This window comes from Saccopteryx leptura, chromosome 11, assembly GCF_036850995.1.
Source record: "Saccopteryx leptura isolate mSacLep1 chromosome 11, mSacLep1_pri_phased_curated, whole genome shotgun sequence".
Taxonomy (NCBI): Eukaryota; Metazoa; Chordata; class Mammalia; order Chiroptera; family Emballonuridae; genus Saccopteryx; species Saccopteryx leptura.
In genome coordinates, this window is record NC_089513.1 from 8,027,662 (window position 1) to 8,052,711 (window position 25,050).

At 38.8% G+C, this 25,050-nt stretch overlaps 1 protein-coding gene across 2 annotated transcripts in view; it reads left to right on the forward strand.

Annotated features, from left to right (window-relative positions):
- CDH19 (cadherin 19) overlaps positions 1-23,590 on the forward strand; it is a 58,378-nt gene extending 34,788 nt beyond the window's left edge. For both annotated transcript variants that reach the window (XM_066353032.1, XM_066353033.1), the window contains 7 exons: positions 3,020-3,201; positions 3,841-4,094; positions 9,946-10,067; positions 15,439-15,560; positions 17,265-17,382; positions 18,736-18,987; positions 19,721-23,590. In XM_066353032.1, coding sequence (XP_066209129.1) covers positions 3,020-3,201; positions 3,841-4,094; positions 9,946-10,067; positions 15,439-15,560; positions 17,265-17,382; positions 18,736-18,987; positions 19,721-20,214 — 1,544 coding nt within the window. In that variant the 3' untranslated portion in view covers positions 20,215-23,590. The remainder of the gene's footprint in view (positions 1-3,019; positions 3,202-3,840; positions 4,095-9,945; positions 10,068-15,438; positions 15,561-17,264; positions 17,383-18,735; positions 18,988-19,720) is intronic.
- The last annotated feature ends 1,460 nt before the right edge of the window (positions 23,591-25,050 follow it).

Sequence of the window (25,050 nt, forward strand, 5' to 3'; positions counted from 1 at the left end):
TGCTCTGAGAATTTATGTATAAGTGCAAGTGAAATCATATGGTGTGCTTCAGAAAGAATTTCTTATGACCTTCCTGGGAGGAATTTGTTTTCTAAGGAGTTTCTTTTTTCAGGGATTCTGTCTTAGCTATGGAAATGTATTTGCAAGCATTTCCAGACATCATGAGCAATTATGATAGAAGGAAAATGTGATAAGTATGGAGCAATGAATAGGTTTTCTCTTCCTTTGTGTCTTTCTCCCTCTCTCCTATAAAATGTAGAAGCTACTCAGTGCAGCCAATTGTGCCAGGATCAGGGTTATAGATTTTCTGACCTTTTGAGAAATATTAGAATTCTAAATTTTTATTTCTATGCTATCATCCAATTTAACTTTTGTTAGTTTAAGGCCCTGGTCAGTTGGCTCAGTGGTAGAGCATTACCCTGGCATGTGTAAGTCCTGAGTTTGTTTCCCGGTTAGGGCACACAGGAGAAGTGACCATCTGCTTCTCCACTTCTCCCCCTTCTCTCTCTCTCTCTTCCACTCCTGTAGCCATAGCTCTAATGTTTTGAGCAAGGTGGCCCCAGGCACTAAGGATGGTGCCATGGCCTCTCATCAGGTGCTAAAATAGCTTGGTTGCCAAGCAACAGAGCAGCAGCCCCATATGAGCAGAGCATCTCCCCATAGGGTGCTTGACAGGTGGATCCTGGTTGGGGCACATACAGGAACCTGTCTGTCTGCCTTTCCGCCTCTCACTTAATAATAAAGAAAATGAACCGCAATGATTTTTAAAATGGAAATTGTAAATATTTGGGGGGCACAACATGACTTGATACATATATAGTGAAATTATTACTGCAGTCAAACTAATTAATGTAGCTATCTCTACATATCGTGTGTGTGTGTGGCTTGTCTGGTGAGAGCATCTGAGTTCTACTCTCTTAGCAGATTCCCATTATGTAATATAGTACTATTAACTATAGTCACCATGCTGTACATTTCTAGAACTCATTTCTAGCTTTCTAGAACCACATACATCATATGTAGGGTAATTGAGCATCCTATGTAATTGACACTGTGTACCCTTTGAGCTACATCTCTTCATTTCTTTGTAAGTCAACAAAACATTCGTCTTTGGAAGGGATTTAGGCAGCGGGGTAGCAGTTTGTGAGTTTCATCTCCATGTTAGGGTGGTGTAGTGTTTGTGACTCTCTCCACAGCACTGGTGTGCCCTAACAGCAAGAAGACCGTGTCGAACTGAAATGCCCAGCACTTTTTATAATATAGTCAGAATATAATAAATGTAGAAAAATAGTGGCTGGATTCACTGAAAAAAACTAGTCTACATTTTATTCGAAGGTGAAATAGCAAGTTTAAGACTAGAAGGCAGAGAACTCTCAAAGAAACTCATGGAGACAGATGTTTTCAAAACTTCTGCTGCTTTTTTAGTTTTTATTTAAACAATATTTATCAGTTCTTAGCAAATTGAGATAATTGTTTTAAACTCCTCTTAGTTACCCAGAATCCTGATGTAAAATGATAGCGTTAATATCTTCAGTCAAACGAGAGAGGGGAAGGCATGATCCTAGTGCCATAAGGTCACCTCATTCTTCAAAACGTTTTCCTTCTTTCCTTGCAGCACCAGAGCATTCGAAAACGTGTGTATTGACTTGTGCTGGCCTCTGACTCTTTTTCAAACTGCTTTCTTTTATTGACATCCCGTTGCCCTCCTCACAATTTAAACATTCACGACCTATCTTTAAAGTGTCTGCTTCATCCTCAAGAACATAAGCTGCATACCATTTCTTGTTTTATCTGCAGCCTCTAGATAGAGTCTTGTAAAGCATTTGCATCCAAAATATTTATTTTTGGAAGTACGGAAACTATCACAAACTAAGTATTGATTTAGTGAAGGGTTTAGAGCATCTGATTTCAGGTTGAGTTCTGGGTCAGACCCATGTCACCGAGTTCTCCAGAATAACTTGTAGGCAATTTTAATTTGTGCAATCAAATAAACAATTCTTATAATTTTCCCACAATGAAATAAACACTACAGCACCATTTAGCTCTTATTTCCTTAAATGGGAAACTATTACCAACTTTTAAGTAACATTTCTTCCCTTTAGAATATAAACGACAGTCTTACAAGGAGTCAGTGAAGTGACTCACTTCATTTCTTTAATTCCAAGGATATCAAGAACTTCTTTAAAGAAAATTATTATATTATCTGGGATCTTTTTTTAGTTCTACAAAGTTTCATTCTTTAGAATATGAATATATCTGATTATTTCCTATATTTAGCATTAATGACAAATAATAATATATGAATAGCTAGTTCTTTGTCAGTTTTATGTAAGATACTTCTGAAAAATAAGAAAAACCTCAGTTAATCTGTGTATTTTGAGTATAATTGCCACTATTTTACCGTGGCTAAAAAAAAGGGCTATTTAATTTAAACATCATTTTTCAAGTGTGTTCATTACCAAATTTTAGGGCTCCAACTTTCATTTCCATTTCTGCTGTGACTAATGGGATCCAGGGTCAAAAACCTTAAAATCAAACTATTATACTTGGAACTCAACTGCTTTTAGTTTCTCCCATCTTTAATTTATGCTTACATTTATTGGTCTTTAGGTATCAGAATTCTTGAGTAAAATTGAAAATCTGTTTTTATCAAATTTAATTTGGGATGGCTGAGAGTCAATAAAAAAAACCCAGGAATAGTGAGAAGATATTTATAGGAATAGAAATTTAGAAATGATACAGACTGTTAATAGGACTTTCCAAGATATAGTTAAGACATAATGATAGATGCTCAAATAGCTTATTAGAAAATGTTCAGATTGTAAAAATAATGGAAGAATATCTCTATCTCTATATCTCTATCTCTATCTATCTATCTATCTATCATCTATCGTAGAGCAAATAACTGGTGGAAAGGGTAGGTATGGGTTTTCCTATAATCCACAAATAAAAGGAGCTCTAATTGGCTGACTGTTATGTTAATTATTTATATTAACTAACTTGAATTTTGTTTTTGAAGGATTATACCGCATGACTGTCTCTGAGTCGGCGCCCCCTGGTACTTCTATAGGAAAAATTCTGGCATCTGATGATGACATAGGAGATAATGCAGAAATGGATTACAGCATTGAAGATGAGTCACAAACCTTCGACATCATTACTAATAATGAGACTCAAGAAGGAATAGTTATATTAAAAAAGGTAGACCTAGTAAAATTATTTACTTTTCAGAATAATACAAAATCAAATCAGAAATACATACAATTATTTCATGTGGCCCGTTTATTTTGCTTCAGTAAGTAATTGAAATGAGAAAGTGTGATTTATGCTTTAAGGAGACAAGGAGTTTAGAGATGAGGTTTAATTATTATAGAATTTCTTGAATTACACGTAGAACATTTTTTAATGTCAAATACAGAACAAAATTTTTGAACAGATCTTAATTGACAAGAAATTAATTTCTAACTCCATACGATATTTATGAAAAGTATATTTTTAACCTAAATGTAAAAACAGAACTATTATCTGAAAACATGTTTAATAGACATAAATAGCAAAATACATATCGGTATTGGCTGTGTGAACATATCAGAAGGATTCAAGTAGATAAAAAGTACCACCAATTTGCAGATCATGAATCATAGAAATGTACACTTGAAACCTACATAATCTTATGAACCAATGTTAACCCCATAAGTTTAATAAAAAAAGGGAAAACAACCCAGAACAACCTCAGGAGGAATGAAAGTAAAATCTAACTGAGACTGAGGTATTGTAATAGCAAAAAGTTTCTTTTTCTAAGTGATGCCTTGGGTTACTGAAGCTATGTCTTCTTTGTAGAAAGTGGATTTTGAGCACCAGAGCCACTATGGAATTAGAGCAAAGGTTAAAAACCACCATGTTGATGAGCAGCTCATGGAGTATCACACTGAAGCTTCTGCCACTTTCATTAAGGTCCAGGTGGAAGATGATGACGAGCCCCCTGTCTTCCTCCTCCCATATTACATATTTGAAATCTCCGAAGGAAGGCCACAGGGGTCGTTTGTGGGCACCGTGTCTGCCACAGATCCAGATCAGAGGAAATCTCCTGTCCGGTAAGTCTGCAAGGCCAACTTTGCCGTAACGAATGAATGAACACAGAATGGCTCACAGATGAGATTTCATGTGAGTGTAGCAAGGATATGTTTATATTTATCTGTATGGCACATCAAATTTGCAGCAGCTTAGACAAGTTCTAATACAGAGCCTCACTATTGGTTAAAAAGCAATGGAATTAGCAACTGCACACATGCAAAAAATAGTCAATGACCATCTAAAATTACATGCAACCAATTCTATTAATTGAGGTAAAGAGGTGAGGGTTTTGCCCAAAGAAAAAATAAAGCTGATCCAAATGTGGTTCATTTAAATATTATTTAATTAAAACAATATTCAAAAATTGCACTATTTTAAGATACCACTTAAAGGAGTCAAAATGAAATAAGTCTAATTGGTTAGAAGTGAATTTCTTTGTTACAATTAAACAGTATTTGTCATTATTAAACTAGTCTGTTATATTCACATACTCTATTTTCTTTTTCTTTTCTTTTTTTCTATTTTCAAATAATTTCTGGTTAGACATAAAAACAAAATCTGTTTATGTCCCCTTAATCATTTTCTACACTTCACAGCTCAGAGAATTCTATAAATCTCCATGTATTTATTATGTTGCTGGCTCTGCTGTGTAGTTTGAAGGGCTACAAATACAAAGATGCAGATACAAAGAAGGAACTTCTTTAAGTTTTTGAAAGAGATGATCCCACTTTTCCACTGTAATTGTTAATTATAAAAACTGCCTCCTGGCCCTGGCTGGTTGTTCAGCAGTAGAGTGTTGGCCCAGTGTGTGGATGTCCTGGGTTCTATTCCTGATTAGGGCACACAGGAGAAGCAACCATCTGCTTCTCCACCCTTTCCCCTCTCCCTTTTTTCTCTCTATCTCTCACTTCCACTCCCATAGCCATGGCTTGATTGGAGCAAGTTGGCCCTGAGTGCTGAGGATGGCCCCATTGTCTCTGCCTCTGGTGCTAAAATAGCATGGTTGCTTAGTGATAGAACCACAGATGGGCAGAGCATCGCCCCCTAGTGGGTTTGCCTGGTGGATCCCAGTTGGGGCACATATGGGAATCTGTCTCTCTGCCTCCCCACTTCTCGCATAAAAAATTCAAAACAAAATAAAACAAAAAATGAATTTTCTCCTAATATACAGATATAGTTTCTATTTAGTTACAGTGATTTTAGAAAAAATATAAGTATATATGTTATATATGTATATAATAATATATATAATTATATATATAAATATAACCCAGTAAATCAATTGTTTAGATTTTAAAGTGGCGTATTTATTAACCTGTTTATTTTGTTCTTAAAATACTTAGAATACATAATTTTAAAAATATGCTTTAATGATTGAGATATTCATTATATTATCATTTATGAAAATAAAGTGTTGAAAACAATTTAAACATTGAATTTTAGTGATATAAATATGGCAATGAATGATGATCGATTTACAACAATGCCTATGAGAATTGATAAAAACATGATATGACTTTGAAATAATATACCAAATTATTAGAGTTGTATGTTTCCTACAAATAAAAATGTCAGGATATATGAGACAAATAAGTGAGATGTACCCAAATATGAACAGAAGTATGTGTATTAGAGTATCACTTCTGGGTGTTACTTACCTTATATTCTACCAAAAATATTTTTTCTAAACAGTTTTCATTCTAATACTGAAGTTCATTATTTTTAAAAATAGTTTGTGAGCATCTATCAAAAAAAAAAACACTACAAAAACTCTCAATGTCTTTTCTGGACAGTCTTCCATTTGGAAGTGTCTTTTAAATAAGATTGTGTTACATATATTAGGATCACAAGTTGTGTTTTCTTCCCTGTGGTATAGTAAATGTTCAAAATGTGTCGTGAAAACAAAATTAAATGTATGTGTGTCTCAATTTCTCCCACGAAGGGGAGAAATTTTGTAGTCACACAAGCAGTAGTACAGGATGTAAAGGCATCTGGAGAAGGCAGCTCGGAAGAATCATTTGTTTATATCATTCTGGCAGAAAATGTTAGCAATGAGAAAGTATTGCACAGTCACATTTAATTAAGCTTTTTTTAAAAATTCAATTCATTGGGTGACATTGGTTAATAAGATTATATAGATGTCAAGTGTACATGTCTGATACATCATCTGTATACTGCATTTGTGCCAACCACCCAAAGTTACATCTTCTGTGACCACATATGTGAGCCCTTTACTCTCTGTGTGCCCACCCCCCTGCCTCTGCTAACCACCAGACTGTTTGTACACCCTGCCTCTGCTAACCACCACACTGTTTGTACACCCTGCCTCTGCTAACCACCACACTGTAGCCCCTGCCTCTGCTAACCACCACACTGTACACCCTGCCTCTGCTAACCACCACACTGTTTGTACCCCTTGCCTCTGCTAACCACCACACTGTTTGTACACCCTGCCTCTGATAACCACCACACTGTGTGTACCCCCCTGCCTCTGCTAACCACCACACTGTTTGTACCCCCCTGCCTCTGATAACCACCACACTGTTTATACACCCTGCCTCTGCTAACCACCACACTGTACACCCTGCCTCTGCTAACTACCACGCTGTGTGTACACCCTGCCTCTGATAACCACCACACTGTGTGTACACCCTGCCTCTGCTAACCACCACACTGTGTGTACACCCTGCCTCTGCTAACCACCACACTGTACCCCCTGCCTCTGCTAACCACCACACTGTTTGTACACCCTGCCTCTGCTAACCACCACACTGTGTGTACACCCTGCCTCTGCTAACCACCACACTGTTTGTACCCCCCTGACTCTGATAACCACCACACTATACCCCCTGCCTCTGCTAACCACCACACTGTGTGTACCCCCTGCCTCTGCTAACCACCACACTGTGTGTACACCCTGCCTCTGCTAACCAACACACTGTGTGTACACCCTGCCTCTGCTAACCACCACACTGTTTGTACCCCCTGCCTCTGCTAACCACCACACTGTACACCCTGCCTCTGATAACCACCACACTGTACACCCTGCCTCTGCTAGCCACCACACTGTCTGTACACCCTGCCTCTGATAACCACCACACTGTGTGTACCCCCCTGCCTCTGCTAACCACCACACTGTTTGTACCCCCCTGCCTCTGATAACCACCACACTGTCTGTACCCCTGCCTCTGCTAGCCACCACACTGTCTGTACACCCTGCCTCTGCTAACCACCACACTGTTTGTACACCCTGCCTCTGCTAACCACCACACTGTGTGTACACCCTGCCTCTGCTAACCACCACACTGTGTGTACCCCCTGCCTCTGATAACCACCACACTGTACACCCTGCCTCTGATAACCACCACACTGTGTGTACACCCTGCCTCTGCTAACCACCACACTGTGTGTACACCCTGCCTCTGCTAACCACCACACTGTATGTACACCCTGCCTCTGCTAACCACCACACTGTTTGTACCCCCTGCCTCTGCTAACCACCACACTGTGTGTACACCCTGCCTCTGCTAACCACCACACTGTGTGTACACCCTGCCTCTGATAACCACCACACTGTGTGTACACCCTGCCTCTGCTAACCACCACACTGTTTGTACCCCCCTGCCTCTGATAACCACCACACTGTTTGTACACCCTGCCTCTGATAACCACCACACTGTGTGTACCCCCTGCCTCTGCTAACCACCACACTGTGTGTACACCCTGCCTCTGCTAACCACCACACTGTGTGTACACCCTGCCTCTGCTAACCACCACACTGTGTGTACCCCCCTGCCTCTGCTAACTACCACGCTGTTTGTACCTCTGATAACCACCACACTGTTTGTACCCCCTGTCTCTGCTAACCACCACACTGTGTGTACACCCTGCCTCTGCTAACCACCACACTGTGTGTACCCCCCTGCCTCTGCTAACCACCACACTGTGTGTACACCCTGCCTCTGCTAACCACCACACTGTTTGTACACCCTGCCTCTGCTAACCACCACACTATACACCCTGCCTCTGCTAACCACCACACTGTGTGTACCCCCTGCCTCTGCTAACCACCACACTGTGTGTACACCCTGCCTCTGCTAACCACCACACTGTGTGTACCCCCCTGCCTCTGCTAACCACCACACTGTGTGTACACCCTGCCTCTGCTAACCACCACACTGTGTATACACCCTGCCTCTGCTAACCACCACACTGTTTGTACACCCTGCCTCTGCTAACCACCACACTGTACACCCTGCCTCTGCTAACCACCACACTGTGTGTACACCCTGCCTCTGCTAACCACCACACTGTGTGTACACCCTGCCTCTGCTAACCACCACACTGTACACCCTGCCTCTGCTAACCACCACACTGTGTGTACACCCTGCCTCTGCTAACCACCACACTGTGTGTACCCCCCTGCCTCTGCTAACCACCACACTGTGTGTACACCCTGCCTCTGCTAACCACCACACTGTGTGTACCCCCCTGCCTCTGCTAACCACCACACTGTTTGTTGTCTGTTTCTAGGAGGGTTTGCTTCTTTGTTTTTCTGGTTTGTTCATTTGTTGCTTTCATTTTTAAATCCCACATGTGACTGAAATCACATGGTTCTTAACTTTTGCTGACTGATTTATTTGATAAGTATCGTCTTTTCTTATGGCTGAGCAGTATTCCATTGTGTGTGTGTGTGTGTGTGTGTGTGTGTGTGTGTGTGTGTATTAAAGGATGAAGAGTCCATCAAAGGAAAATTGAAGTGAATCAAAGACTAATCTTTTAAGCATCAACACTTTACATTTTAAGCTTTCCAGCTCAGGCTCTTTATAAAATGTACTGCAAATATGTTTCCTTTCTTAAATCTATTTATTGGCTATGACTTATAATGTTACTGCTGACTCCATAATATTTTTTTTATTTTATTTGGAAATAATCTCTTTTTATTGGTTTTATTTCTAATGGTGTATTATTGAGACAGGATATTCTAGATATTTAATACAAAATATTAACTGGTAAACTGTTGTTTCATTTGTTAATGAATTTCTTAGGTAGGAAATGTGAGCACTTGTCTGTAGGTAAGTAAATAAAGGTTTAAAAGTTAGTAGAGTTAGAATTGAATTCCTCCAAACCTTACTTTTCTATCACTTTAATTTTAATTCTCCCTGGACATCAAGCAACAAAATAGTGATATTTTTAGAGACCTGACAATTTAAGATGAAAATATTCTCATCTTTTGCAACATAATTACCTGGTAAAACTCATTGATATCTCATTCTTCGAAAATATCCATGCAATGAGGAGCCATCACCAAACCCTACTTATTAACCTTCTTTAATTTTTATTATTAATAACTTTCAGGCTGATAAGAATGCTGAGTACTTCAAAGACTCTTTCACTGTGGAGTGGGAGGTCATTTTTGCAAGAAGGAATCTCAGTATGTGGCTTCTTTCCATGTATGATCTAATAGCACATTAGTTCTACTATTGTCACTTCTGCAATATATATAATATATATTATACACATACATATTATACCATTTATTTGCATTGCTCTTTATTTTCTGCAGGACATATTGTCATTCTTTTTTAACCTAGTCACTCACGTATTAAAATTCTTTCTCAGGAAAGAGAATGAGTTTGGATTGAGCCTACATAAATTTAAATCTGAAGCCATTTTAGTTTTTTTTTTTTCCTGTCTCTACTGAGTTGAATCTTAAATATATAAATATACCTTTTTGAAAATTGTTCAGAATTTAATTAGCTATGTGGATCATGTATTTAAAATTTGTCTTAAGTTTTTAAAAGGGTGTTATAGATTATGGTTATGCAGAGAAAAATAAAATTAAGGAACACTTTCTTTTTTTTGGTTCAGGTATTCTATTACCAGAAGCAAAGTGTTCCATATCAATGACAATGGCACTATCGTCACAACTAACCCTCTCGATCGAGAGGTTAGTGCTTGGTACAACTTAAGCGTTATAGCCAGAGAAAAAGGTAAGTACTCATTCAGGAGCCACATATCGGTTTACCATACTTTTTAAAACATTCAGTTCCCTCTGAACATAGAGACAAAAAACTGCCTTAAAATGTTATTGGAATTAGGCCCTGGCAGGTTGGCTCAGTGGTAGAGCGTCGGCCCAGCATGTGGAAGTCCAGATTTGATCCCCGGTCAGGGCACACAGGAGAAGCGCCCATCTGCTTCTCCACCCTCTCCTTCCTCTCTGTCTCTCTCTTCCCCTCCCGCAGCCAAAGCTCCATTGGAGCAGAGTTGGCCGGGGCACTGAAGTCGGCTCCATGGCCTCTGCCTCAGGCACTAGAATGGCTCCAGTTGCAATGGAGAAAGGCCCCAGATGGGCAGAGCATCGCCCCCTAGTGAGCATGCCAGGTGGATCCCGGTCAGGCACATGTGGGAGTCTGTCTGCCTCTTGCTTCTAACTTTGGAAAAATACACACAACAAACTTATTGGAATTAGAGTTAACTCATATTTTATGTGTCAATTCATACATGTGTATTTTATTTTATTATTTTAAATTAACAGTGTCTGATCATTCCTATTACCACTTATAAATTGTTTCACTATTTAAATTTCAGTAGTAATATAAAAGAAACACTTAAATAATGGAAAACAAGTCATCCCATCAAAGTGCTATAAAAGCACCTGCTGTATGTGGTAACTACCTAGAATGTTGCAACATAACAGTTCTGTTGATACAGGAATGAGATGCTGCCCCGTAGCATGTTTTATCAGCAAATGAAGTTCACTGTGCTTAGTCTCTGTCCTGGAAAACTTCCCAAATGAAGCGACAAGCTATTTATCAGTATGTCAGCTAAGTTAATAAAACAACTATTTTAAAATGAATCTGTGAAGATATAGATCTGTTTTATGTAGTCATGTCAAAGGTTTATTTGAACTTAATTTTATGCAGAATTTTATAGAAGAAAAATAAAAACTTTAAATGAATTTCTGACTATTTTTTCTTATATTTATTTGTACCTGGAGTACTTTTTTCCAGTGTACATATTTATGTAAAAAGTTGTTCTATGGTGCTATATTTTATGCTTAAACCATTAAAAGGTCTGTCTTAAATTTTGAATCATTCCATCTTGAAATTTCTAGGCAGATATAGACCATTGCAAGTATGTTCTCAAGAGAAAAAATTACTAGCCTTTAAATAGGAGGACTTTACATCACATGTCACACATAGTTCATTTTAAATACACTAAATAGTTGAAGTGACCATTTCTATTTGCTAATTGACTTCACCCAAATGAAAACTAAACTTTTGGCCCCAGCCAGTGGCACAATGGATAGAACGGTGACCCAGCATATGAACATCTGGGGTTAAATCCCTGGTCAGGGTACACAGGAGAAGTAACAATCTGCTTCCCCCTTTCCTATCCCTTTTCTCTCCCTTTTCCCCTCCCACAACCAGTAGCTTGATTGGTTTGAGTGTAGCCCCAGGTACTGAGTATAGCTTTGCTGGTCTGAACACATCAGCCTCAGGCACTAAAAATAGCTCAATACTCTAGCATCGTCCCCAGATGGATTTACTGAGTGGATCTCAGTTGAGGTGTTTGTGGGAGTCTGACTTGCTACCTCCCTCCTCTTACCTAAAAAAAAGAAAAAGAAAAGAAAACTAAAGTTTTTATTCTTTTATTACATGTGGTAGCTTTTCAACAAAGGACAAGGCTCACAGAAACTGGAAAAGGGGGTAATTCCACCTTGGTGATTACACTGCAAAGAGTTGGCTCCCAATAGTTGAGAAAGATGAACCTGGTTTTAAAATTGGAAAGAGGTTTCTTTAACGTGTAAAATGTTTACGTACATTTCAAAAAAACAGAGAAATAACTAACAATTACAAGTTTTCTCAGGTAAATGTTCTAACAGGAAGGAAGAATCGTCTTTTCCCTTACTTTCAACAAAGAGAATTGTCTTTTTTAGAAAAATAAAAAGTGCCTTTGCATTAGAAGTTACAGTTGTAACTATAATGCCTTTACATGAACTAAAAAGCATATGTTATAAATAAAAACATTAAGAGAAACAAAGGAACCTCCCTCTTTAATTCTATGTACCATTTTCACAGCATCTTTAAATTAAAAAAGGAAGATTTAAAATAATGTTTTTATACATGTAGAATATAATATATTGCAACTTGCTTTTTTATCATTTCACAAAATATCATGTATATCACTTCTGGTTAGTAGATACAGACAGAATATTTGGTATTTATTGCTTATTTGCTAAGTAACCTTCTAAATGCTTTATATATATTAATTTATTTAATAACAGGCCTTTATAACAGTTCTATAAGTAGTTACTAATAACATTTTGATTTTACAGAGAATCAACTGAAACAAACAATGGTTAAGCATTTTTCTCAAGATTAGAACCAAGTTTATAATACCTTTTTAAAGCTCATGATATTAATATATTTGTTACATTGACTCATGCATTGTTAATAAAGACATAGAATTTCATAGTATGGTTGTACTTTATCTGGCCTGTTACCTTTTGACATACATTTGGGTTAGTTGGGTGCCATACAGACAGTTCTGGAATAGATACATTGAATCTTAAAGTCTTATATACTGGTGCTCAGGCAGGACGGTAAGAAGCTAGGGAAATTCTTTTGCAAGGGGAATGGGACACTGAGACAGGTAAACAGCCAACCCATTTATAGCCAGATAAGAAAACACAGGTCTTATTTTCCCTAACCCAGTACACTTAGGAGCATGTGATTTACACACTCCAAACCATGCTGGGGAGGACCGGCCTCAGTCCTGGTCCCTCCTAGGAGACATTCTTTGAAAGGGAAGCTGACCAGAGAATGACCCTGACCCCTTTATATGCTCGTTTTGATGGACTAGCTTTTTAAAGGCACACTGGAAAGCAAACGATATTCTGTTGAAGTCCTCTCCTGAGACCACGCCTAAAATTCCCACCTTTAGAAAACAGGTAAAAACCCTTAAGACAAAGGACACAGGGTGGCTCAGTGGATAAAGTGTTGACCATCACGCCAGAGGTTGTGGGTTTCATCCAGGTCAGAGCAGGTACAGGAAGCAGTCAATGAGTTCGCAACTAAATGGAACACCAAGTGAAAAATGAATTGATGTTTTTCTCTCTCCTTCCTTCCCTCCCTCCCTTCCTCTCTCTCTTTTTCTCTCTCCCTCAAAACAATGGAAAGATTAAAAAACAAACCAGTGAACAAACAAAAACAGAGGAACTAGTGCACGCTCTCTCTCTTGAACGTGCTTTCCCCTTCCTTTCTTCAGGTGCGTATCTTTGCTTTCTTTCTCTATGCTCTGAAGGTTCTCAGGAGACTTGCCACCAAAGGACAAAGGACAGCAGCAGCTCATCCGCGGCCCATCCCCCATCTATCTACGAGGGCCCTTCTTTTGCCTTTGACCTGTTCCCTGAATCCACACATGGGAGCTGGTTCACGCTGCTTCTGTGACTTCCTTCCCGAAGGGTTAGGGAAGGCACCGCTAGCCTCGACTCACCCTCCTAGGTCCAAAGGGCCAAGCTGGGTGTAATTTGACTGTCACTCTCTGGTGCCAGGTTAGGCTCTAGAAAAGGTATTGTTATTCTCCATTATTTCTCAGCACTCCAATTACTGGCTCTGATTTTCATGTTTAACATCAATTACGAGGACTGAGTAAATCATTCTCCTCACTTCTGGTGAGAAAGAGCCTTTGGGAATATTCTGATACTGCAGCATCTCCCCACTGTGGGCTGTTTTGCCTCCCAGGTCATTTGACAATATCTCAGGACAAATCTGATTATCACAACTAGTGTGAAGAGAGACCAAAAAATGCTGCAAAGCATCCTACAATGCATAGCTAATGGCTCAAAACAAATAATTTTTTTGTGTAAGATATCAACAGTGCCAAGGTTAAGAAACCCTGGTATGAATCATTTGAATTTTTTTCATTGATAAATTTGTGGTTTGTTCATACTTCTACAGAATTATCTTTTTCTTTTTCTTTTTTTTTTTTTTTTTTGGTATTTCTCCGAAGCTAGAAATGGGGAGAGACAGTCAGACAGACTCCCGCATGCGCCCGACCGGGATCCACCCGGCACGCCCACCAGGTGGCGACGCTCTGCCCCTCCGGGATGTCGCTCTGTTGCGACCAGAGCCACTTTAGCGCCTGGGGCAGAGGCCAAGGAGCCATCCCCAGCGCCCGGGCCATCTTTGCTCCAATGGAGCTTTGGCTGCGGGAGGGGAAGAGAGAGACAGAGAGGAAGGAGAGGGGGAGGGGTGGAGAAGCAGATGGGCACTTCTCCTGTGAGCCCTGGCCGGGAATCGAACCCGGGACTTCTGCACGCCAGGCCGACGCTCTACCACTCAGCCAACCGGCCAGGGCCAGAATTATCTTTTTCATATCATTTTTCAAGATTTAAACATGAAAGCTATTAATATTTCATCTTGTAATTCCGACACTTTTCCATATTACTGTTACTTTGTTGTTGTTTTGGTTTTTTTACATTTTTTTTTTTTGCCATTTAAAAATATATTAAAACATATCTTTCTGTCCTTCATGGTTTTTGTATTTCTTGCCTCACTTAAGAAAATCCTCCTGACTCAGTGTGTATATAAAAATTTTCTTAGATATTATTTTAATTACCTTATTTTACCATGTATTTACATCATTATTTTATATCCTTTTGTTTGTTTGTTTGTTTTTTAAAACTACACTGGACCCTGGCCATGTAACTCAGTTGATTGGAGCTTCGTTTCGATATGCCAAAGTTGTGAGTTCCATCCCCATTTCAGGCACATATAAGAATCAACCCGTGAATGCATAAGTAAATGGAAAGACAAGTTGGTCTCTCTCTCTCTCTCTCTCCCTTCTTCTCTCACTAAAACTAATCAAAAAGTTAAAAAATAAAATCCATTGACTGAAGCCATCATTAAGATTACTGGTTATTGTCTTCTTACTGCCTTTTCCTCTTCAGCTATGGACCTTAAGCAAGTTATTTCACTAATTTATGAAACTAAATGGTTTCTCAGTGTTTGTATAAGTAAAGCTGGGAGGATAATAATAATAATAATATATATATACATATTCATCAGGATTAGATGCATTAATGCAAATATGCTAAATATTTTCTGGGTTTCAGGATGATGTTTGTATAACTATCTTCTTTACTGCTGTTTCCCATTAGCTCCTACATCTGTGGCCGGTACAGGGCATTTGATAAATATCAGTTGAGTTGAATGTGTTGAGAACATTCTTTTCTAAGCTGTATTGTTGATAAATATATGATTTATATAGAGAGCATGTCCTCAGATAGCTTTTATTCAATTGAAATTATTTCTCCTAAAAACAGCATTAACATTATTTTTATTCTGTTTATTGCAGAGAATGTTGAACAAATTTCTGCAGTTCCTGTGTTTGTACAAGTTCTTAATATTAATGATCATGCTCCTGAATTCTCTGAACACTATGAGACTTACGTTTGTGAAAATGCAGGCTATGGTCAGGTAAGAACTCATAATAAGATTAATTACATGTTTTATGTTGTGCGTTCTGCATAAGCTATCTATTTTTTATCTTTAATAACATGTCACACTTTGACAGTGTTTCTGTGCAATGTCAAGTGTACACAGACATTTTATGGCTCATTTAGAATCTCTTAAGAAGGAACCTGGCCCCATGTTAAGAACTTGGATGACACTACTCTTAACTATTACTATTAATATTAACAAAATTATGTTAAACAAAGGCCAATTCTTCCCATTTACTCATTTAATACTATTTTATATTTACTAAATCCTTATAAAACAGAAACTGTAAAGATGTATCTTTTTAAATTTATTAATTTTAATGCAGTGACATTGATAAATCAGGGTACATATGTTTAGAGAAAACATCTCCAGATTATTTTGACATTTGGTTTCAAATTGTCTTCTGTCACCTTCTATCTAGTTTTTTTGGTGCCCCTCCCCTCCCCCACCCCTCTCTCTCTTTCTTCCCTCCCCCCCATTACCATCACATTCTTGTCCATGTCTCTGAGTCTCATTTTTATGTCCCATCTATGTCTGGAATCATATAGTTCTTAGTTTTTTCTGATTTACTTATTTCACTCAGTATAATGTTATCAAGGTCCATCCATGTTATTGTAAATGATCCGATGTCATCATTTCTTATGGCTGAGTAGTATTCCATAGTATATATGTACCAAAGCTTTTTAATCCACTCGTCCTCTGACGGACACTTGGGCTGTTTCCAGATCTTCGCTATTGTGAACAATGCTGCTATAAACATGGGGGTGCATTTCTCCTTTTGGAACATTTCTATGGTGTTCTTAGGGTATATTCCCAAAAGATGTATCTTTTTTAAATGACTCATAGCAAAACAAAAGACAAAATTAAACACCTACGTACACACGTAAACTCAAACACAAGAAAGTTATCAAGCATATGACTGTAAAGATCATAGGCAAATTATAATTAAACATGATTTCTGAAAGTACTAAAATGTAATAACTCAAGATTAGTGTGTTTAGCAGTATAAACACACTATTAACTCAAATAATCAATTTATGTATTTTCCAGAATTGAAAGAAGATAATTAAGTGAGGACCGATTTGTTCATAGCTGCATTGCTTCACTTTTTGTGATCTAAGCTGGAGGGATATATCTGATGTGGAACACATTTTCTGTCATTTCCTTGGGTCAAAGAAAATCATGTACATTGCTCCTAAGCTTTACATGCATTATTTCCTTAAGTCAATTTTAAAAAACATGACCTTAGCAAATACTTTAGTAAGACAATTTCACTGCAGTTATGATCTCAATATAAATAGGGAATATATAATTGCAGCAAATTGTACTGGCTGGCATGCAGGTGGGGAAGGGAGAGCGGGAGAGGGAAAGGAGAAATCTGGGAGGAAGGATGGGAGGGAGTTTTGACAGATAGCTGCAGTGTTTTGAGAGCTTCTAACAAACTCAGCTTCAGGAAACCATCTGCCCCATCAACAAAAATGAATTTATTATGTAATATCAAAACACTCTTTTGAACTAGGGAGTAATATGTTTTTAACCTGAGAAAATACATTAATATTTTCATCAATTAGATAGTTATCCTCTGCAATGTCCATAAAGATTTTGGTCAAGGAATTTTAATTAAAAAGCAAAGAACAACACCACCAACAGTGACCTTTTTTCTTTTTCTATTTTTTCTAGATCATTCAGACCATCAGTGCAGTGGACAGAGATGAATCCATAGACGGTCACTATTTTTATTTTAACTTATCTGTGGAAGACACAGAGAACTCGAGTTTTACAATCATAGATAATCAAGGTAATTCCACTCACTCTTGATGGCTTTTGATCCATTCTTCTAGCAGCATGGTTGATTTTAAGCAAACTTATAGCATTGCTTTTAGCTCTGTTACTGTAACATGATAATGTTGCATTAGAGAGCAAAAAAAGGAGAAATGAAAATGGGAAGCAAAACCCAGAGTCAAGTTCTGAAAATATAAACCCCATGTTCTACTGGATTTCTTGAAATTAGAAGCACTTTTTCAAGTCATCAGTGGCTGTAAGTCCTTGTAAAGTCTGAATGACTCTACAGACATAATGGTGGTTCTGACATAATGGTCCCTTTCTTTTCTCATGTCACTCAAACTTCAGTCTATGTGCGGGGAAGAAAGTGATACATTCTTAACTTATAGTCATGTTATCTCAATTAATTCAAAGCTATTTGGTGTCAATAATTATAACTATCACTATATGAAATTGGTTTAAAATTCTTTTTTCTTCATGGTCTAAAGGACTTCAGATAGACAGAATTTCTTTTTCTTCCATTTAGAAACAATTAACTTTATAGAAACCCACTCTTTTTTTTTTCTCTTCCACATCAGTAAAGTTGGAAATGGAATCCCATCACTAACAAGTACATTGTATGGACGTCTGTTTTAATTCTACTTTATATCCCAAAGATATGTATCACCATTGGATTTATTACTCAGCATCTGTAACCAAATACCTGCAGCTGTCATTTGGGTTGACACAAAAGCATTTAATAGTTAATGTAGGGGAGACCTTTTGCTGAAATAATAAATGCAGACATGTTCTTCCCTTGTCAAATTCCCCAGTGAAGGGAACTCAAATAGATTTAGAATAAAAACTTAAATATCAATATAAGAAATGAGTTGTAACTTAGATTTGTTTATATTCATACAAAACAAAGTACTGAGGCAAAATAAAGATACTGAAACAAAGAAAATAATTGATTCAGTTTAATGTTTGTGCTTACAATTAAACTGTATATTGGAAAAATGTAAATTCTCTCACCTCTTATATCAGTCTAGTAACTAGAATCAAAAGGGTTTCATAGTCTTCAAAAGCAAGATGGAGAATTTGTTTTGAAAAGATGATTTGAGAAAAATCATATGTAGGCATGCATTTCAATAGAATTTCATTTGTTTGTGTTTTATAATTTGTCTTCTAAAGTTTGTCTGATTGCTACAGAAAATATTTTGGTGGGCGGAAATCCCAAAACAACAAAAGAGGAAAACAGTACTGAAGCATAAGAAATTGAACTGTAAAAAGTTATTTAGATTATCTCTATACTAATGCCTGCAATACATATACCAGGTATGAATTTCTAACGTACTTTTGAAAAACTTATGCACATGTGTTTTTCTTTTAGATAACACAGCTGTAATTTTGACTAACAGAACTGGTTTTAGCCTTCAAGAAGAGCCTGTCTTCTACATATCCATCTTAATTGCCGACAGTGGAATCCCATCACTGACAAGTACCAACACCCTTACCATTCGCGTCTGTGACTGTGGTGACAAGGGCAGTATGGAGACCTGCAGTAACAAGGATTTTATGCTCCCCTTGGGACTCAGGAATGAGATCGTTATTGCTATTCTGATATGTGTTGTGATAATATTTGGTAAGTAGTGCTGAACTGAACGTACCTTCATTTCTTGAAAATAATAACATGGTAAATAGGGAGAATAAAAACTTTTATCAGTGATATAGTGTGGCTTTGTGCATGTTTTTAATTCCTCTTGTGAATGTATTATAAATCTTAAATCAAGTGGAATAATTCTTAAAAAATAGTGAATATACACTTCTGAGTGAAAATCAACGATCCTTGAGTTCTATGGGTGCATGAATATGGGTGTGCACATCTGTTTAAGAATGGTTATGACCCATTACGCATGTAACATATATAGTTATATAAAAACTAGCAGTAATAAAGGTGAGCTTCTGTTGAGTGCTTATTACATGCCAGGAGAGTGTCTTAAGTGCTTTTTATAAATATAGCAATTTGACCCTCACAATAACCCTTAGGAAGTAGTCACCATTATCACCTGTGCTGAACAGCTGAGAGTGAAACTCAAAGAATTCTGTGCTTTACAAAGAGTTCCCAGCACCTAAATGATGCTTTGAGATTCCAGAACCATCTGCCCCATTATTCAGCCCTACGCTACGTATTCACTAGCCCCTTTGAAGCATTAAGAAGAGAGTTTCATATGGAGGAATGTCCCAAGAGTTTCCTTCAAGTGCTAAACATAAGAGACACAATCTGAAAATAACTCCATTATTTTTGTGTGTGGTGTTGTTGTTACTGTTTCATTCGCTCACACCGTGTTCATATTTCGGTCTGCTCTCTTTGTCAGGGTTTCTTTTTCTGATCCTGGGGCTGAAACGACGACGAACACGGACGCTGTTTCCCGGGAAGGGGGAGGACTTCCGAGAGAACATCGTCCGCTACGACGACGAGGGCGGCGGGGAGGACGACACGCAGGCCTACGACGTCGCGGAGCTGGGCGGCGGCAGCAGCGTCCTCCGGGGGCGCCGGGCCCGGCCGGCCGGCGCGGCCCAGATCCGCAGCCTGTACCGCCAGTCCCTGCAGGTCGGCCCGGAGAGCGCCGTCTTCAGGGAGTTCATCCTGCAGAAGCTCCGCGAGGCCGACTCGGACCCCGGCGCCCCGCCCTTCGACTCGTTCCGGACCTACGCCTTCGAGGGCGCGGGGTCCCCGGCCGCGTCCCTGAGCTCGCTGGGGTCCGCAGCCTCCGACCGGGACGAGGACTTTGATGACCTGCACGCACTGGGACCTCGCTTTAAGAGATTGGCGTGCATGTTTGGTTCTGCTGTGCAGGCGAATAACTAGGGCTTGGGGAGGGGCAGGGGTGTTGGGGTGGAAGACGGTGAAGGGAATAAGCAAACAAAACAAAACAAAAAAAGACAAAATAACCCAAAACCAACAGTATAGAGATTGCCATGGGGCGATGAGAGGGGTCAAGAGCGGAAAGCGAGCGGATCTGGGGTGGTGAGCTCAACACCCCTCCCCCCACCCCCGGTACGCAGAGGATGTGTTACAAGAGCGCACAGGGTAAGCCTGTGTGCTTTAATCAATCCATGTCACCTCAATAAATCCAATTGATTTCTTTTAATGCTAATGTGTTTTGAGGCAAACAGGTAGTCTCCTGGTAAAAAGTTGTACTTGCCAGTTCTCGAGAGGGGGGGTGGGGGGTGGAGAGGATAAGACCTGAGTTAGAATGTTTTCAGATTTCCTCGGAGCTGATGCCCACGGATATTTCCAGCCAGCCCCTTGTCACTGAGTGCTAATGTGGACAGAGATGCTGCCAGCCAGCTCTCAGGTGCAAGGCGCCTCCAGCTGCACTGACATGCTCCCAGCATCACTTCCAACACCATCCAATACCAGTTCTCTGCATATTTGAATGTTTAATGTGGGAAAAGCACTGAACATAGAGTCTCTTAATACTATTTCATGTATGCATTTATTACATCTTACCGAGTAAGAGTAAAGTGTGTATGTGTGTTAAGTGCTTGATACTATACAGAGATCAACTTAAATTCATAGGAGAATCTAAGTAATTATATAAAACCTGAAAAATTCGTTTTATTTACATAAATATTTTATTTACATAAATAAGCCAGTTTCTTACTAGGATTCTATGATTCATCCTAGTTTGATATTTTTAAATCTTCGTCAAGACCACACTTTAAAACTGAATTCAGATTTAGACAGCTAATTGCTACATGTCAATTAATCAAAGCTATAGTATAAATTTGGATTATTTTTGATAGTACAGCTTTGTATATAAAAGGGGGATAAAATACATTTAGAAGTTTTTCATAAATTGTTTTTATGTTTAACAAAAATGTGTCTTTATCATGTCACAAACAATGACAAAATTTATATCAATTCAACATTTACTCATTAAATTTAAATGTTATGAAATGGTGCAAAGTGTGAAAAAATTTGAGTCACGTTTATTGCTACTAAAGTGATAGAGGTAAATGAGAGGTGAACTGGATTCAGACTGAAATTAATATTCATTCTAAGTATTATGATCAACTGCCCTGAATCCTATCACTCACATGAAGAAACATGATAAAATTCTCAGCATTTCCTTTTTTATTGAGAGCTGAGACTATAACTTATTACTCGGTGTCTTTTTTTATTACAGAATGTAGAATTAGGTGCAGTCGATACTTTGATTGTCACATTATGATAGATGAACGCTAAGCTGCAGGATGTAAAGCTTTATAATAATATTTGATGATAAAACACGTTCATTTTAATCAACTCTTTAAGAATAATCCTTTTTATTCAACTCAAATCAAGGTGGGATTCAAAATTCATAGTTTAAACAGAAAGAAAGTGGTGAATACAATGTCCTAAAGTTGGTTTTTATGTTTACATTTTTTATTTATATCACATGAAACTGAGCTGAACCAAGTTTCTCTGCACTTTGAAATGTAAACATCCACATTGTGTAATAGAAGAGTTTCCTCACCCATATCAATCAACAACCGTTATCTTGGCAACAGAGATAGCAGCACTTTACAAAGCCCACGAATATCAGACTCAAAACAATAATTTAGGAAGACATAAAAAGCAGACGACAGTAAGTAGACAAGTTGTAGTAAATCCTTATGCATTTACTTAGGGAAGAGTAAGAATATTAGAGCAAACAAAATTGTAAGAGTGAAAACTTGCAAATAAAATAGAAATTATGAGTTCAGACATTTATATTTCTATCACATCATCATCCAAATTGGAGTAAAGTTAGGGAAATTTTTATCGTGAAGAATTTTTCCCTGTATTTAAAGAATAATGCCATTCATGTGATTATAGTTGAAGAACTGGAAAGAATGATAACAGATGAAGCAATTTATGGAAAGTAGATGAGGAAGAAGAAATAGGGTGCTGAGGAAGCAGAAGGCTCTGTCGTAGATGAATGCCTTATAAACATCTTTTCCTTTAGGATGAACACCTTATAAAACCACACAGCAATCCCATGTATGAAACCCATCAACCGGGTTTCATGTTTGTGCCAATGGCATTAAGCCGATGTGTTAAAATAAATTATGTTTTAGTACTGATAGGATTGTCAATCACAGGATGCATAGAAGAGCACACCTGGTTGCATAGCTATTTTCTTGTCTAAACGGAGTCCTTTCGAACTGCATCCAAAAAATGCTATCTGATTCTATTAGAGAAGTTGTGATATGCTAGAAATTGTACTCAGCAGTATTTCTATAGCTATGTTAACCCTTTCCTGGTCACATGAGTGTTGCAGAAACAACAGCTGTACTCTAAGCTAAAGATATTGACCTTGAGATCTCATCCTTTTCAATTTCAATTGTGGCTCCATCAGTGCAGATGTTTATAAAAACAGCACAGCTTCACATTTGTACCCAAAGTGCTTCCATTCCTCTCTGAGTGAACTCACAGGGTGAGACATGAACCCTAAATTACTGCCAGATGAAACAGGAGCGTGTGTAGCCCTTTTTAAGAATCAGAGAAATTCAGGGGTCATGGATGCTACTCAGTGCGGGAGCTGGAGCCTTGCAGAGCTGAGTTTGAGTTCATTCCCTTTCCACTGAAAACTGCCTCATCTTTCTGGGTCAGAGTCTGGGATCTGCGACAAGAGATCCAGTCTCCCGCTTCCCCATCATGGTTGGGAAGAGTCTGTCAAACAGCAGCATGATGGGTGCCTGATCAAGGCATGGGCTCCGTGAACAGCATCCTCGCGAGGCAGGTGCGATTCTGCCGGAACACGCGGGGCGGACTGATCCCAATGGCTTCACAGCACATCAGAAATACAGACTAGTGTCCCGACCTGACATGTGGGCACATGGCTTATCCTGTCCTCACTTTCGTCCGCACTGTCTCTACGCTGGCAATCTCAGCCTCGAGACCTGAAACAATCGTCCTTCAAACGTTTCCATGTCAGCCCCTCCCTTCATTCATCTGTGTGGTCCTCTGAGGTTCCCTCGGATGGCCCGGGTGACCCCGGCCCCCCACGGTGGCTCTTGCTTGGCCTCCCTTTTCATCAAATCACTTAGCTACCTGCTATTATTACGTTATCTAGATTTTACTTTTTATTGTCTTACCCATTAGGATGTAAACCCTAAGTGGGCAGGGAACTGTCTGACTTGTTCACTTTCTCTTGTCTAAAATTGCTACTAGCACACAGTAAATGACCAATAAATATATTTTTTAAATGACTACATGAATGAATCCCAATCAATTCTTGGTTTTGTATAGAAGCTGTATTGACTTTTGTTGAATATTGATATGGAATTAATAAATTTTTAAAAATAGATTAGTATTGGGTAGTTCTTGAGTAAAGAATTTTTAAAATCTTTCTAGAACTTATATTGTAGCATCCACCGGGTACGAGAACAAATGTTGGAGACTTTCAGGAGTTAAGATGTTACTTTATTGGCCAGTTTAACCTGCGCAGGGGCGAACTCCCGAGATGTCCGGAGACACCTTGCCCACAAGGAGCTGCAAATGGGAGCCGCGCCTGGAGCTTACAGCCAGGCCCTTATATATCCTAAGTGAGCAAGCATAGACAGAAGCAGATGTGGCAGTTTAGCTATTGGCTAGGGAGGTCACACGCAGCATAGCAACAGGGGCCGGCATAGCAACAGGGGCCGGTTTTAGCTTAGTGGCGAATTTCAAACCTAAACTTCTGATAAGGGTCTCTGACCTTCTTTGTTCCCAGCCTCACAGGAGCCATATCAGCACTTACTGTTCCTGCAATAGTTACACTCTTTGGCAGCTCCAGTACTCCCTGAATCTAACATTCCCCCATCTCTTTTGGGCATAAATCAAACCCTTGATTCTTCATCATTGGGGAGAATGGTATAAGGCTGGGGCTTATGAGAATTTTCTACTTTAGCTGTAGCTATAAGCTAATTGGGTCTTATACACTGGCTAGTGATTAGCCTACTACGCCTCTCACAATGGTCAGCGATGAGCTCAGGGGGAGAGGGGTATTTATAGGCGAAACCTACAAGGTTACAATGTTTTTAGCACATTTGTACAATATTTTTGCAAAAGTACACAAGCACACACTGTTTTAAGATAATAAACTGCTTTCCTGCAATATCTGCAGGGCTGATACACAAGGAACGTGTCCTGCCTTGTATTTTTCTTCTTTGTACTAACTTTTTATAACTTACATAAACCTTTTGCAACTTATATAAACTTTTAACTTTTATGCACTTTCTTATCTAGAAATAACTGGCCTTCATAACAACTTGCTTTTCCCTTTTCTTTTCAAAAGTACCTTTATATTTTATACTTTTTATTATTAAAATTATACAATTTCTTTCTAGTCAAAACTCTTGATTTAAAAATTTTTAACCTTTAGTAACAATTAAGTTGACTTTCTTTTTATTCTAGTTTCTCTTTTCCTAAAGCCTGATTAAAAGAGTCCTTAGTTAGTTCCTCTAGGCATTAGCCATGCGTGGACCAGTTAACTTCTGGTTTGTGGCTGAAGCAGGGCATGCTGTCCTTCTCAGGGTCAGCTTACAAGGGTTGGCGGAGTCAGTCTTCACTGTCCACAAAGGTGTCTCTGCTGGGACTGCAAGCTTCAGCTGGCTGCGGTGGACCCAGGCAGGTATGCCTTCTACCTTGGCAATAGTGGGGGTGCTCAGGATCATGGTGTGTGGACCCGTCTAC